The sequence below is a fragment of the Amphiprion ocellaris genome, chromosome 1 (genome assembly GCF_022539595.1).
Source record: "Amphiprion ocellaris isolate individual 3 ecotype Okinawa chromosome 1, ASM2253959v1, whole genome shotgun sequence".
Classification (NCBI taxonomy): Eukaryota; Metazoa; Chordata; class Actinopteri; family Pomacentridae; genus Amphiprion; species Amphiprion ocellaris.
In genome coordinates this window covers 38,259,473-38,275,568 of record NC_072766.1, presented here as the reverse complement: position 1 = coordinate 38,275,568, position 16,096 = coordinate 38,259,473, and the positions used below count along the sequence as shown (strand labels likewise).

Genomic DNA, 16,096 nt, shown 5'->3' with positions numbered 1-16,096 from the left:
TTGTACTGCACAGAAGATATTTCTGAGTTCGCTCATCATGGTTATGCTGTTTCCATAGAGGTGCAGGACTTTATACTAGAGTGAAAAATGAGACCACAGTGAGTAAAAATGTGACAGGTGCACAAAAACAATCAGAAACAGTTTGCAGTTTAGGGAGTTAAATAAAAACTAACTTCTAAAGATTTCATGTGCAGTAAAATCTGAACTTCTGCTACACTTTTTCATTTCATTTGAGCAGAAAAACTAATGTGATGATCACTGTTACATCTAATCCGGGCTTTGAATGTTTTTACTGTGTATAAACTTCATTGTTTTTCTAAATTTGCTGTACTAGATTTCCATCTTTCGAATTCTGCTTCGTTGCATTAAAAGTTTCATGACCAGCAGACATCAGCGGCTCTTTCCTGGCTGAAGTCATAACGTGTCCAACCAGTGTCTCAGCCCTGCCTGACCTTGGATGGATCCTCTGGGGACGGTGAGTTCAGCCTGCTGACCTTTACCTCCCGGCCTCTCCTCTTTCCTCACCGCCTTCTGCTTCCAGACAGAGATGGAGCTGATTGCGTTAGTCCAACCGCCTCTGCAGCGCCGCCTCCCCAGGGGGCGCCGCTCACAATGACCCGTTTGTCTGCTCCAACGGGCTTCTGGTGACAACCGACGCAAGGAAAGCGGAGAAGGAGCGAAACCAAAGTGAGGAAGGCACCTTGGAGGGGGATCAATGGAAGGATGTTGACTCAGGAGAAGCAGATGCCCGGTCCTAATTAACATGGTTATGTCCTCAGCCATGACCTCACACAGGAAGCAGAGGGGACGACCGCACGGGAAGAGGAATCTGATCGAGACACATTAGGCCCAGATGAGGTCATTAAAACTGGAGCCAACTGCCACATGATCACATAGATCCTCCACAAAAACCAAGCGTTACAACGCTAGAAATTTTCTTTTACAAGTGGTATTCATCGAGAAGATACAGTTGTGCTCATAAGTTTACACACCCTGGCAGAATCTGTAAAATATGTATCAGTCTTTAATAAAAATATGAATAATCAGAGCAAATACAAAAAAATAACTTTGTCTGACCACTAACCCGACATGAAAGAAAAGTATACTTAAAACTTTGAAATTAATCGAGAATCTGGATGACTTATAGAGAGCAAAATTTGCCTTATGAATTTACGATTTTCAGCTTTTCAACAATATTTAACCCTGAATCTCATCTTTAAAATTTGTCCAGACTCAACATCAAAGTCATGTGTGCATTGATAATCTGTTCCTAAACATCACTAACTAGCCTTTAACAGGAGAAGACTTTTACTTCTACTACAGAGTTTCTTATTAAACGAAAATGACAAGGTTAGTAAAACTTAGCTTTTTATCAAATAATTGATTAAAAACAACAATACCTGCATTTTGTGCAAGTAAAAAATACTTAGAAGAGTCTCATGTCAAAAATTTCCTTCCGTATCAAGAAAAGTTTAGATAACAGTCACAAATAGGATATTTCAAATGTCATGAAATTATAAAGTTAACCTCTAAATAAACCCTCTTAACACTAAGCAAATTCTGGAATTTTTTGATTGTGTCACCTTTTTACTCACTGTTGATTCATTTTTCATTGCAACATAAAATCCTGCACCTCTAGGGAAACAAAAAAAAAAACATGAGTCGAAGGACAAAGAGCTCTAAAGTGCTGTTTGTGCAGTATGACAGATATTTGACAAAAAACTGAAATAAACATGTAGACAATTTTAACAGCTGCCCGTAGATGTTACCAACACTGGAAAAAAATAAAGACTCTACATACTGTAGATATTTTACTATTTAGGTTTTCAACTTCCTTCCATACTTTTCTTCAATCTGCTGCATCTAAGCACAATCTGCAGTTCAGGTGAAAGGTCCCTGAATTTCTGTTATGTGACCGTTGGTTGCACAGGAATCAGTAATGGCTTCACAGTCGCATCAAGGAGTGCAGAATTTTTTGTTTTTCATAGTATCTTGATAATGCCAATTGTTTATTTTATATACATTTTTAAATGAGACATGTAGAATAAAGTGAGTTGAACATGCTATAATAATTTTAAGCTTGGTTAAGTTTTCAGAATGAACCAAACATCCCGGAGAAGTATTTCAAGGACTTTCATAAACTTCACCATCTCAGTTTTTGATAAATTATGTGATTTTGGCAATTTTGTAAAGACAACATGCTTTTCAAACCTGCCGACTGGTTTTGGGGTTCAGAGATTTAAACCAAAGCTGAAGCTAAAATGTCATAAACTCACGCTGGAATAACATTGGATCTTTCAGCTCTAAAACTCTAAAACACTGCACCACTCTGTGCCTTCTGTTCCATCACATATTGAGAGCAGCTCCGGGGGTGAAGCTGCCTCCTCATCCTCAGATAAAAGCCACAGACTCGAGGCCTGCTGATATCTCACCATCTGACCGGAGGCCGTCTGAGCCTGAAGCCTCGGCTGGTATCGCAGCCGTCGGCTTGTTTTCAGCCTGATGAACCTTCAGGACGACCGCCTCTGTTCTCCGAGAGGACGCTCAGGTGTGTCATCGCTCTTATCAGCGGCTACATGAGCTTCCTCCTGCCTGACGCTGATAGGAACACATGCGGCTGCTGTTGGGTGAAAACCTGTTATCTTAAAAGTGTCAGCTGTCAGGAAACTGAGGAAAACTGCCTTGATTTCAGCTCAACATAAACACTATTTCTGTCTTGAAAAGTGGGTTTTGACATGACAACAGTGACATACAAAACCACAAAATGATAACTCCAGCGAGGATCACTCCCAGGAGCTAACAAGACAAGTCCCGTTCTCCTGCTCTTTGCTCGGTCCTCTTTGTCTGAACTCCGGCAGTCTGTTAAAACCGATGTTAGTCCTCTTCAACAATGAACTCTCCAACAATGACTGACTAAAACATCCATTAAATCTAGCTTTAACTGGCAGTGCCTCCTGAGGACACATATGTGTCTGTGTGGCCCTTTGTCATGGTAATAAAAAAAGGGAGAAGCAATATAGTGACGGAGAACCCCCCACCCAATCTGTCCCACTCTAGGCAGGCTGCAGGGCATTAGCAATCCAATGCAGCCGACGGTGCTCTGCCTTTCACTCTCACCTGCTGGGCTGGTTTTCAGGAGACTCAGGCTGGATGTGGAGGCCATAAAAAAGTCATTACTGCCTTTCACAGGATGCTAGGGAGGAGGGGAGATGCTGAAGACGTGAGCAAGAGCTCTTCCAGGGGTCAAGGGAGACAGTTTTAAAGACTGATGCTGACATTTACACACTGGAGACGCTGATATTAAAGATTTCGTGCATTATTCATTTGCTTTAATTTGGCCAGAAAGCTCTTTATTAGTATTTTTACTTCTTTCGAATCAAATGTAGGGGTTGAAAATGCTCTAAAATGGCATGTTGACCTTTATGGAGCAGCAGGTCTTTATTGTGTGCAGGAAGATTATTAAGTTATTTTTCAATTATTTGTCCAAAAATGTCAAAAAGCAGCAATTACATCTTTCTACAAAAACTAAGATGAAATCTTCTAATCACTTGGTTTGTAAACAGTGAAAATTTTTAGACTTATATTATAACTCTGAGAATAGCAGCGAAAACCCTGAACGGCAGAGGCTACTGTCAGCCAATTTAAATTTTATTTTAATATTTCCTAATTTTAGCTTTCCTGTAAAAATGGAAAGTAATTTTTGGTTGATCAACTAAAATTAACTAATGGAATTTTTGTTGAGTTTGAACTACAAAACCAGCTGAAGTACTTAAAAGACATTTAATCTTTATAAAATAAAATGTAAAAAAATGACCAAATGCAACATTTATCTCAGCTAGAAACTATAAAAACAGAAAAACAATCTGCACATTTTCTCCACATTCAATGATCCTTGAATGTATCATCTGTACTTTCAGCAGGCAAAATAACCAAATATAAGCTAAAAAAAAAAAACCACAACATTTCATCAGTTTATTTATTGTACATGTCACATTTAAAAATTAATCCAAAATAACAAACATTTCGGAGTTCTCTCTACTTCTAGTCATGACGCCATGCTGCTATCTCACAGCGATACAGAAATCCTTAACAAATCCGTGGATCCAGACTATAAGCTGCATCACTGCCAAAATCTAATCAGGTGGTCCTTGTGTCATTTCTGACCGTCCCTGAAAATTTCATCCAAATCTGTTTGTCCGTTTTTGAGTAATGTTGCTAACAGTCAGACGGACAAATCAACATGGATCATCACATGAATTCTGCCACGTTCTTTGGCGTAGTAAAAATATGCACGTTAAATCAAGAAATTCAGAGAATGAAATATAATGTCATTCCCGTTTTCTGTTTTTCAACCAAATTTACAAATATAATACATACAAATCAGTTTAATCTGTACCCTTCCATTGCTATCGATCAATCAATCAAGTTGCCATTAGGGGTCATTTAATTAGCTCTGAATCCACGTTAATTAAATGAGTTCGCACATTTCACCGAGTCTGCACGTTCATGGTCAAACCAATTCCCGGAATGAAATTACACTCCATTTACATAATTCAAATTAAGGAAATCATAATCTCAGGCAATTACACATCTCCAAGAATGGAGGGAGTTAAATTAACGGAGCTCTGCATCACACTGATGATTAAATATTCAAGCTGAGATCTTCATCACCGGATGACTAAATTGCTAGTTTATTTACAACGAGGTGATCTTGGTAAATATTAGCTATAAAGAGAACCAGTGATCCTCTCCAATATGTGTTTATGTGATTGAGAATCAGCTCTTAGATGGAGATGAGCTTCAGTAATGAGCCTAATAAAACACGTCTTTATGCAGAGTCTGTCTTAAGCCTTTATCCGGAAAGATACTTATTAAGATAGTAGCTTCTTATCTCCCTGGCACATGGACAAATCTCTGTCTGTGAGTGAACATGTGACTGTTAGAGCATATATATGCGACTTATAACTGCACATAGCATCAATGTTTAATTCTTTTAATGGTTTAATGCTGTGAATGGGGCTTTCATGACAGCTAAAACATTGATAATATCAATGTCAGTTGCAATATTACTTAATAAATATCAGTTTCTGTATCAGTAGTGGCATTTCAGCTCATTTGATATGCAATATGTAATGTGAAATATGTCATATTTTCATGTCTCAGGTGCAAAATTCCAGTTTAATGTTTAATATTGCATTATCGTGGGTAACATTTCATTTTGATTTGATCACATGTACAATATTCCATTTTCATGTACAACACTGCCAATACAATGCGCGGTATTTCATTTTCTCATCTTTCAGGTGCAATATTCCATCATCATGTGTGATATCACTTATTACCTCAGTATAACTGCCACTATTACCCTTTACTGTTCTATTCAAGTCTTATTTTATCTTACTTGTTTTATTTTCGTCACGTGCCGCACCTATATCTTATTGCTTTTCTACTTTTAGGTACTGCATTTCTTATGTTATGTCATTGTTTTTCTATGAGCAACATCTGGCACAAGAATTTCCTTTGGGATTAAGAAAGTTTTATCTTATTTTATCTATTAGTGTTTGTTGGTTAAAACCTTTCAAAGCTAAGAATTAAAGTGCATTTGGATTACAAACATAGGAAGAGAGAGTAATGGGTAAAGAAAACAGCAACCGAGGTGGTTGGGGGTTTAAACTGAGGCATTAATGATGCATAAAAAAGCAAAAATAGTAACTCTGAATCACACAATATTGTGAATGGGGGGTGAAAGGTGCAGGAGCAAACTGAGCCACTAGAGGGCAGCAGAGCATGCGTGCAAGAAGTAACAACTCTCTCTAATGACAGTATGGTGAGAGATTAAAGGTCAGAGCAGCTTGCCATTTCATATGAAGTCACACATGAGAACACACTCACACACATTGCTCCAAATACCGTTCACACATTTCCAGACTATCACCTTCAGATGCAGCAGATTGTGTCAGACTTCACACACACACACACACACACACACACCCGGCATACAGCATCATCGTCCTGCCGGTAAACACAACCTGGATGTCTGCTCTGCCTCCTGCTGCTGCCGGTGCATTAAAGATGAACTCTTTGTTACAGGTGTACACAACATGTTTGTGTGTTTAGCGCCAACTGTGCCGTCCAGCTGGATGTTTGGGAGGAGCAGCTACCCTCGGCCTTGACTTCGCTAATCCCTCAGATGACTGCTGGCACGCTCCGTTGTCTGTTCAGTGTGTGTTGTGTTGCTGCAGCATGAGTATTCCCCTCACCTCGTGTCACCTGAGGTTTCCTACATTCACTGCAGAAAATGTGCCTCATTTAGTTGCTGTGTTCGGTTTCTTTTGGCCTCGATTCTCTCAAAAATTGGATCTCGGGAGATCGTCATGGCTAAATGAAGGTCAAATAACAAAAATTGGCAGCAACAGTGTCGAGAAAGAGTTTTCCTGGCTGAGAAATGACTCAAGCCTCAACCCACTCTGCTGACTGCTGTGGAGTGAAATCTATTTGCTGCTACTGTAGGTGCTGAAATCCGCCTCTCTGCCTTTTCTAAAGATGGATTTTTCTCCCCTGTATGACTGTTGAAAGTTGGTGCAAAATGGGCATTTTAGAGGGAAAATCTCGCTCTGAAAAACACGTCATCAGCATCTCTTGCTATCAAACTGCAATGAAGCTGCTGAAAAGATCTGGACGTGACATCAATCCATTTCTACACGGAGGGAAGAAGACGAAAATGAATCCACAAGTGTCACCAAATGATGGTAAAGTGATTGCTTTTAGGGCTGCACAACATATCATTTCAGCATCAAAGCGAGGCTCTGTAAGAAGTGTAATGTGAAGTACAGCAAATCACCTCAAACACATCACGCTGCCTGACGCAAAAAGAAAACCCACACAGTTCTCATTTTCCATGACTAATCTGCAAGAGAAGTTTGATTAAAAAAAACTTTGAAAATGAGGATTTGCTGGCAAGAAGAAATATATCAGGAGATTTATTGGCTACACAAACAACTATGTTGACCAAAAACTGTCACTTTAGGCGACACAATTAGTTTGTCTGAACATTTAAATCAGTAAGTGAGGAGCCCAAAGCTACATTTGAATGCCATATTAAACAAAAAATACATATTTTGGATTCAATTTCCAGAGTTATACCAAACCAAAAAGGTTTCAAATAACTGGTTTTCCAATTATTTTTCCATTCTGTGTCAATGCACTACTCTACAAAATCACTCAAATCATTCTAGAATGAACAAGAAAAGCACTCACAGAGCGCAGTACTCCGCCAAGGCTGCTCAGTTGTATGATTTAGGGATAGACCCGAATATCCTAATATTCGGTCGTTGTGGTGGTATTTGAACATTTTTATCCGAATATTCTGAGAACTAGCTGCTTTACCGTCATTACGCATTGGTATATCACAGTCTTGTGGACTGCAGTGACCTCTGGGGTCAGCGTTACTTTTCATTGGTCAGTTGCTTGGCTGTATCATGCGGACCTACCAACTCTGACTTGACGCTTCACTTAGCCCGTGTTTGTAAACAGAAGACAAAATGATGGCGATATCCATGCTAATGCTAATGCTGTCGGACTCCGATCCATGGGTCCGAATATCCGCAGCCCAGAAATTGCTATTCGGACCAGCCCTAGTATGACTGCAACACAAGTCCCGATAAGTCCACAGCGGTCAACTTGTAGTAGGATCGCAATCATGTGATCATCAGCCAGCAGCTGACCTAGTGCTCACTTGTAGTCACAGTTACTGTGTCACTATCTCACAATGATACAGAAATCTTTAACAAATCCGTGGATCCAGACTATAAGCTGCATCACTGCCAAAATATAATTACTTGGTCCTTGTGTCATTTCTGACCTTCCTTGAAAATGTCACCTAAATCTTTTCTTCCATTTTTGAGTAATGTTGCGAACAGACTGACAGACGGACGGACAAACGCACGTCGATCGTCACATAACTGAATTAACTAAGTAATAATTAATTCTTTCCAAATAAGTCATCTGGTGAAAATTCCTGCATAGCTTCACATTGTGCATCCTATTTAGCATAAAAATAGCATTGCAATGACTGTTTTTCCAATATTGTGCAGCTGTAATTGTTTTGGCTGAGCAGACTTATCCTAAATATTAGAAAAAAAATAAATTTATTAGTATTGTGATTGGTCGAAACCTGAGGAATCGTGTTGAAAATACATGAAGCACAAGGCAGCCCCAGTGTCTCCGGAGAGCCTCGTCTCATCTCACTCTGCCCTCGGAGCAGATTGGGTTCACACTGAGTGCCGACAGAGTTTGTGCAGGTTCTCCACTGAGGTTTAGACCTGCATGTGGAGGGTTCAAAGCCTTCGCCAGCAATTCTGCTTCACAGCTCTTCCTCCAGCTCTGTCCATCCCTGGGGCAAAACCCAGCACACACAGTGCAAGAAATGAGGGCAATAAAACTCATCTATAGAACAGCTACCACTGCAGGGATATGTGGAAAACATGAATTATTGGAGAATTCCCATGTTTGAGAAGTCAGAGAACACATACGTCAATAAGCCCTCTCTCTTCCTTCTTCTCTCTCTGTCAGAAATGATGGATTTCAGCGTTTGACTGCAACATCCACATCACTGCAACTGGTCGGGAAGGTCAGGGGTTAAAGCAGCCGAGGGTGGAGACGGCTGCTTCATCAGCACCACGGGGATGAAGAGGGGGAGCGGAAAGGAGGACAGGGAGAAAGTCACGGAAAGTAGGTCAGCGAGAAAACGTGATTAGCCACTAAACAAACGACACCGGCAGCGAACTCGTGCAGCGTCCGCCGGCTCCGGCCTCCCTCATCCTTCCCTCACGCCATCCCCGACTCACATTCGCCTCCTGAGCCGGACGCCTCGTCGGCCTCCAGAGAGTCGCCCTGACTGTGAAGACAAGTTGGCAAAGCATCGCGCTCGCTGGCTCGCTACAAGACACACAAACAGACACCTCCTCCTCTCCCTCGCTCGCCTTACATGGTGTCAGAACGCTGCCTTTGCGTGGGGTTGCTAAGCGCAGCCAGTATTTCACAAACACAGCAGAAACAGCCACCCTGATATCCTGCTACGCTGCCATCCTGGACAGCAGAGACGCCGCCTGCTCCAGATCCTTCCAGGGACAAACTGAAATCTGGCTCCCTTGCTCTGTTATGATAAACTGAGCCAAAAAAAAGAGAAAAGTATGGTGATGCTGAAAGATCAATGAGCTGACAGCGGCGGAGAAAACTAAACAACTGAATGCCTATTTTTATGACAACGGAGGAGAAAGTCCCTCAAGCAGCATTTAGACTGTACTGGGACACAAAACTAAGGATTTTGTATCAGGATACAAACTAAAAATGAGAAAATATTGTAATTCATGTGCACAAATGATCAGAAAATGTCACAGTTTTCCATGTACAATCATTCATTCAAGTAAAAACCAGAACTCTGCAGGTGGATTTAACTACTTTGCATTCTGACCTGAGTGTTTCCGACACTTTCCGACTCTGCTGCGTTTCCTCTCGGGGGTCTCGAGCCCACCTGCTGGCCCAGAGAGGGGATCTGGGTCTTGAGCGGCGCCGGAGGCAGAGCCAGAGCCGAGGGCCTGCTGGGGGTCTGGGGGATGGGCAGGGCGCTGTGCACCGGTTTGGGTTTGGGGAGTCCTGACTTCATCTTTGAGGCCACCAGGATGGCTGGCATCTTCTCCCAAACCGCCTAATGAGTGCACGCTCCCCTCCCCGTCACACCGAGATGAGAATCCAGCCTCCAGTCAGGAAAGATTCCTCGTTTACTTCTAAGTGTGAGGGTGTTGAGTTCAGTTTGATTTAAGTAATGAGTGCGATTTGTCAGGGTCCTGCTGGATCTCAGCAGGAGGCTGAGCTGTGGAGCTTTAAAACCCACCAATCCCACCTGTTTCCTGCTGCCAAGTAGAGAACTTCAGTTTGTTTAATGTAGAAAACCCTCAAAGTTTTCTGTTAAAAAAAAAAAAAAAAAGACACAAAAAAATGTCCAGATGGAAATTCACTCTGCAAAGTCCAAGAAAGAAAAATCAAAAATCCCACTTCACAGTCAGAGGAATCCCCATTTGCCTGGTGGCAGAGCGAGCGTTCCTTCCATTTATTTCCAGCACTGAGGCGAGAGTCAGCGATTGGCAAAAGGATCCTACAGGAGGCAGAGCGGTTCCTCTCCCACAGAGCCCCGCTAATTACACCATCGCTTCAGGACGACAGGAGGAGAGGCCAGGCATCAACAAGGAGAGGAGAGAAGAGAGGCAGCAGAGATGGAGATAAAACAGAAAAGGCAGCAGCAGCAGTGGTGGCAGCACAGCGACCGTGTCCTTCAGCGACTGCTCAGCCTGTGACTGAATCACAGTCCACTCGCTGCCTCTCCCTCTGCCTCGCTGCTAAGTCGTGGTTAGCAGCAGGTGTGGCTTAGATCAGGGCTGACATATGTGGAGGAAAGGCTCAACACATTTACTGAGTGCGCTCCTGCAGCCTGCCTCCCTCTTATTTTCTCTCTGTGTCTTCATTTCTTGTCATTCTAAAACAGCCAATTTAAGACACTACCTTGTTGTAGTTTTATTTGCTGCAGAGGGACTTCTCATGGATCCCAGGAGCAATAAGGGATAATGTCTAAAATGAGGCGATTCACTCCTCCAGTATCCATCTGGGTCACATTAAATCATGCAATTTCTACAGAAAGCAACAACATGAACCTGCTTTGAGATGAATTTAGCTTCAGGAAAATATCACATTAAGTTAAAAGCTTAATTTGTGCAAAGTCTAACATGCACTGCAAGAAAGAAATGTAAAGTAAAGGTGAAAATCTGGCAGGAAGGGTGCCAGAAAAATATGTTATAAATGGTGGAATACTGCAATGTTCAAAAATTGTGGAAAAAAACTGCAAATATCTGCAAAATTATGATTTTTTCTGCCAGATTTAAATAGTTTCATGGTCACAAATTGTGAAAGAAGAAATTACACTTTTAAAAAATAAAAATTTTTGATGTAGACATCATTTCCAGTTTTTACCTGTTTTACTTTTGTTTGTCATTTTTATACAGGCAACATGTACAATTATTATTATTTTTTGTTATTTTATTGCATGTTATCTGTATTTTTATAAAATAAGGAAAATCTGTAAAATTATTTTTGAATCGCTAATACAGATAATCTTTCTTTCAAATAATGGAAATATTTTTAAAAAACAATGATTTTTTTCTGATTTAAATACAGTTAAACTGTGTAATTTTACGGGAACACATGATAAAAGACATTAAATATATTCTGCTACAACATGAACCTGCATTGAGATGAATTTAGCCTCATGAAAAGAGCACATTAGACAAAAGCCTAATTTGTGTAAAGCCTAACATGCACGGCAAGAAACAAATCAGAAATTGTAAAAATAAAGAAAATACCGGCAAATACCTACAAAATATTGATTATTTTTGCTCTACCAGATTTAAATACATTTAAACAATACAGTGTCATGGTCACAAATTTTGAAAGAAGAAATTACAATTTTTAAAAACATAAATATTTGGTGTAGACGTAATTTCCAGGTTTGACCTGTTTTACTTTGGTTTGTCTTTTTTATACAGGCAACACATAAAATTCTGTTTTTTTCTATTTTTATACTGCACATTTTTACAAAACAAGAAAAAATTGTAAAATATTTTTCCTAATAGCTAACATACATAATCATTCTTTCAAAAATAACAACAAATGTTTTATAAATTATTATACTTTTGCTGATTTAAATACAGTTAAACTGTGTAATTTTTATTGCAAAATAACAGTAAATTGTTTTTAAATCTTTATTTATTTATTTATTTATTTTATTTTATTTTATTTTTACAGTGTGTAGATATATACTGTGTACACATAAGACATTATGGACTTTTAGCTCAGACTGAAATATTTAAATGACTATTACAAACACTTGATGTTCCCCAGAGGAAGATAATGACTCTGCTGATTTGAGGACTTCTCATGTAGCCACAAAAAGGTTGAGGTTTTCCTTTAGTGAAATATTTCAGCATTTATTAGATAAATTGATAAAGATGTATGATAATAGCTTTGGTAATCCCCATGAGGGCGACATTAGTAATGTTGAGTAAAATATCAACAACAGTTTGACATATATTGTCCTAACATTTGGTAAAACACACTGTCTTGATCTGCTCTTTTCTATTCTCTCTGACTGTTTTCTCTCTTTGACTCCAGTGAGCTTCCCCATTTTAAATATATGAAGACAGCCAATTAGCGGACGGTGTCAGATCAGCCCAAGTCCCAGCAGGCTCAGTGGAGCTGCCGAGGCGTCGACTCAAATCCTGCTGCAGAAATGAAGAAGAAACGGCAGAACACTGGAGAGAAGGATTTGCATTTTCCCCTCTGCTCATCCATCACTACTTAATTTGAGAATTTACATACTAGTTTGTATTTAAATCAACATTTGTAAACAGTTAACTCCCCAAACTAGAATGTATTTAAAGATTTTAGACAGATTTGCATCGGATACTGTGTGCATTCAGCGGAGCGTTCACTAGTTTAGTTCATTTGGCCAAGAGAGAGCTGTAAATCTGGTCAACTGTAATTATAATGTACGCAATGAAACAAAATCCGAAGACTGAAACAGCTTCCAGTAGAGCTCTAGTGTGGCAGGAATAAGAATTTAACCCAAACATTAATATGATCGTTGCCACAGTAGCCATGTGGACGGATGTATACATGTTATGAAGCCAGAAATTTCAGCATCGATACCAATGAAATTCCACAACTCTCAGTATCAAATGTGCCAAGCAATGAAATGACTAAACTAAAACTGCTCCATACAAACGTACAACATTCTATTCTCACCTAATAGCAGTGATGTTAGTCTACTGACACACATTTAATTGCTATGCTGCAATAGCATTAGTAGAGCTGACTTCCAATGTAAGTATTAGTTCTTGTGACATCCCTGGTTGGATCATGTTTCAATAGAGTAGAATAGAATTCCTTTTATTGTCATTGCACAGTGTGCAACCAAACTAAATGTATTTACAGACATTTTTTAAAAGCACAATAAGAAATGTGCAAGTATAAGATACCGGAAAGCTAAGAACAAAGGGGGAAAAAAAAATGTATGAATGAACTTTGGTGGTAATCCATCCAACAGTCCAACAATAATGCTCGAGTGATATATTTTTTTAGGGTTGACACTAATAATAAGTAATAAATGAAACTGATAACCAATATTTAGAGGTATTTAGAGGATATTTACTTCCGTTCAAGTTTGGGGTCACTTAGAAATGTCCTTATTTTTGAAAGAAAATTAGTTTTTTTCAATGACGATAACATTCAATTAATCAGAAATACAGTCTGGGCATTGTTAATGTGGTAAATGACTATTCTAGCTGGAAACAGCTGATTTTTAATGGAATATCTCCATAGAGGTACAGAGGAACATTTCCAGCAACCATCACTCCTGTGTTCTAATGCTACATTGTGTTAGCTAATGGTGTTGAAAGGATAATTGATGATTAGAAAACCCTTGTGCAATTATGTTCGCACATGACTTAAAGTGTGAGTTTTCATGGAAAACATGAAATTGTCTGGGTGACCCCAAACTTGAACATTTGAGCACATCTGAGGTAAAAACGAAAATCTTGGTGTCTAAATTTAGAATAACACAAACTCCAACACAAAACTTTCATGAGTTGTCTTGCTTTAAATATGTTTAACCAAAATAGACATAAAAAATAGATATCAGTCTTGATAGGCTGTTATTTGTAATGCTTACTGTAGATATTGGTCAATGCCACCAAGTGGTGAGTACAGATAAAGAGGAGGAGGCTACATTAGAGTCCAAGTAATGCATTTTAAAACTAATGTATGTTTTTTGGAAATCAATTTAAAAGAAAAATGGTGCTAATATTTGTAAAAATGCAAAATGTCAGATCAGATCCTATAATCTGCCATACTGATAATCAATTGGTCCCTGGTTTTCATGGTATTCCACTCAAAATCATTCAGTATTCTACATCATCTATGCTATCTTCAATATCAGTGTAGTAATCTTTGTGTGATAGGATCCAACCTCTGTGGATCATGAATATTTGCACAAAATCCCATGCAAATTCTTTCAGTATCTATTGAGACATTTCAGTCTGAATTGTCAGCTGAGCTCCTCATCCGCTCCACTGTTACAACTAAAAGTGTCATCATCTTAACAAACCATTAACTCAGAGCAGCAGCAGTTTACAAAGAACAATCCAGAGCAAACAAATTACTGAAATTACCGACATTAGAGAAACAGGAAACTGTAAGTCACTCAATACAGTGTGTCTCTCCAGTATTCCAGTTCAATGTGAAAAGATCATCTCAGTTCATCCTACAGACACTGTAGCATGTAACACACATGCACACGTGACACACAGACACACACTTTACATAGACTTAATAAGAGCAATACTTAATCCAGGAGAGGATGTGTTCAGTAGGTTAATCTTAATCCTGTTACATTAATCCTAAATTATGCAAATACTAATATCTGATTATGATTTAAATGTCATTTTAGTGTGTGTGTGTGTGTGCGCACGCGCGCACATGTGTGTGTGTGTGTGTAGAGAAAGCCATGGGGGTTTGCAGGTCCAAATACTTTAAAATTTCAAACAGTTCTTGTGATTAAAGATCTGCACGTCCACTTCATTCTAATATTTCTGGTCAGAAAGCTGAGACCTCATGTGAACAAACAGTAACATGACCTTGAGTTTCACACATTTACATGCTGTTTTTACTTACAATGTTTCTGCCCACGCTGGATGTATCATAGAAACACATATTTTATTGATTTGCCCATAGAGAGCATCATCAAGTGAATCACACATGTTATTCTCAACATCTTTGCACAGTTACTCCGGCAAGGAATGCGGCGGGGTTACGTGATGATCGACGCTGGTTTGTCTGTCTGTCTGTCTATCTGTCTGTCTGTCTATCTGTCTGTTAGCAACATTACTCAAAAACGGATGGACAGATTTGGATGAAATTTCCAGGGAAGGTCAGAAATGACACAAGGACCAAGTCATTAGACTTTGGCAGTGATGCAGCTTATAGTCTGGATCCACAGATTTGTTACAGATTTCTGTATCATTGCGAGATAGCGGCACTGTAACTATGACTACAAATGAACACTGCGTCAGCTGCCAGCTGATGATCACATGATTGCGATCCTACTACAAATTCAACGCTGCGGACTTATCAGGACTTATGTCGTAATCATAGTAGGACTGGTCCGAATAACAATTTCTGGGCTCCGGATATTCGGACTCATGGAGGTGTTCATCGTCGGAGTCCAACAGCATTAGCATTAGCATTAGCATGGATATCTCCTGCATCATGGCGAGATAGCGTCACGGCGTCACTGTAACTAGGACAACAAGTGAATGCTATGTCAGCTGCCTCATGACGATCACGATAGCGATCCTACTACAAATCCAGCGCTGCAGACTTATTGGGACTTCTCCATCAGAAATGATACAAGGAATAATTGATTAAATTGTGGGGGTGTTTCCGAGTCCCATCAATTCCCGCCGCCCGCTACATATTTAGGTCACGCGATTCGGTTTCCATACATAACGTACACATGCATAACACGCGCCTGTACTCAGCTCAAGGCCGTTTTGTTTGTAAGTACATCTATATTAAATAGCTACATTCTATGTTGCCGTGATTTCAGTAACTAATACACAAATGCTGCATTTATTTTTTAAAAAGGCTGCATTTCTGACAGTGCCATATGGGGGAATGAACAGCCTTGGTGGAGTACTGCGCTCCCTGAGTACTTTTCTTGTTCATTATGTTAATGCTGTAGATCACACTACGGAACTACAGGTAAAACGCTTTTCTCTTGAAACCAGGCTCATCATTCACCATATGATAATCACAAACTGCATGCCACAGATATCCTACCTCGTCAGCTACACACTGTGTTGTTACTGATGGGGAGTGAAATGCCAGGAGGCCTCTCTAATCCGAAACACCCACATCCTGACTTCACAACACGCCACGATTCTTTGAAACATATAGGAAAATACATTAACTCCACGCCGCCTGCCTCAGA

The 16,096-nt window shown here is 39.7% G+C and overlaps 1 protein-coding gene across 11 annotated transcripts in view; it reads right to left on the bottom strand.

Moving 5' to 3' along the window:
• nav2a (neuron navigator 2a) overlaps nucleotides 1–16,096 on the bottom strand; it is a 299,433-nt gene that overhangs the window by 135,599 nt on the left and 147,738 nt on the right. For 7 of the 11 annotated variants that reach the window (XM_035946341.2, XM_055004401.1, XM_035946342.2 and 4 more), the window contains exon 1: nucleotides 9,473–10,324. The exons of 1 other annotated variant lie outside the window; for it this stretch is intronic. In XM_035946341.2, the coding sequence (XP_035802234.2) occupies nucleotides 9,473–9,691 (219 nt within the window). In that variant the 5' untranslated portion in view covers nucleotides 9,692–10,324. Of the gene's footprint in view, nucleotides 1–9,472; nucleotides 10,325–16,096 lie in introns of those variants that run through there. 3 more of the 11 variants (XM_055004475.1, XM_035946357.2, XM_055004440.1) reach the window with 1 other exon arrangement.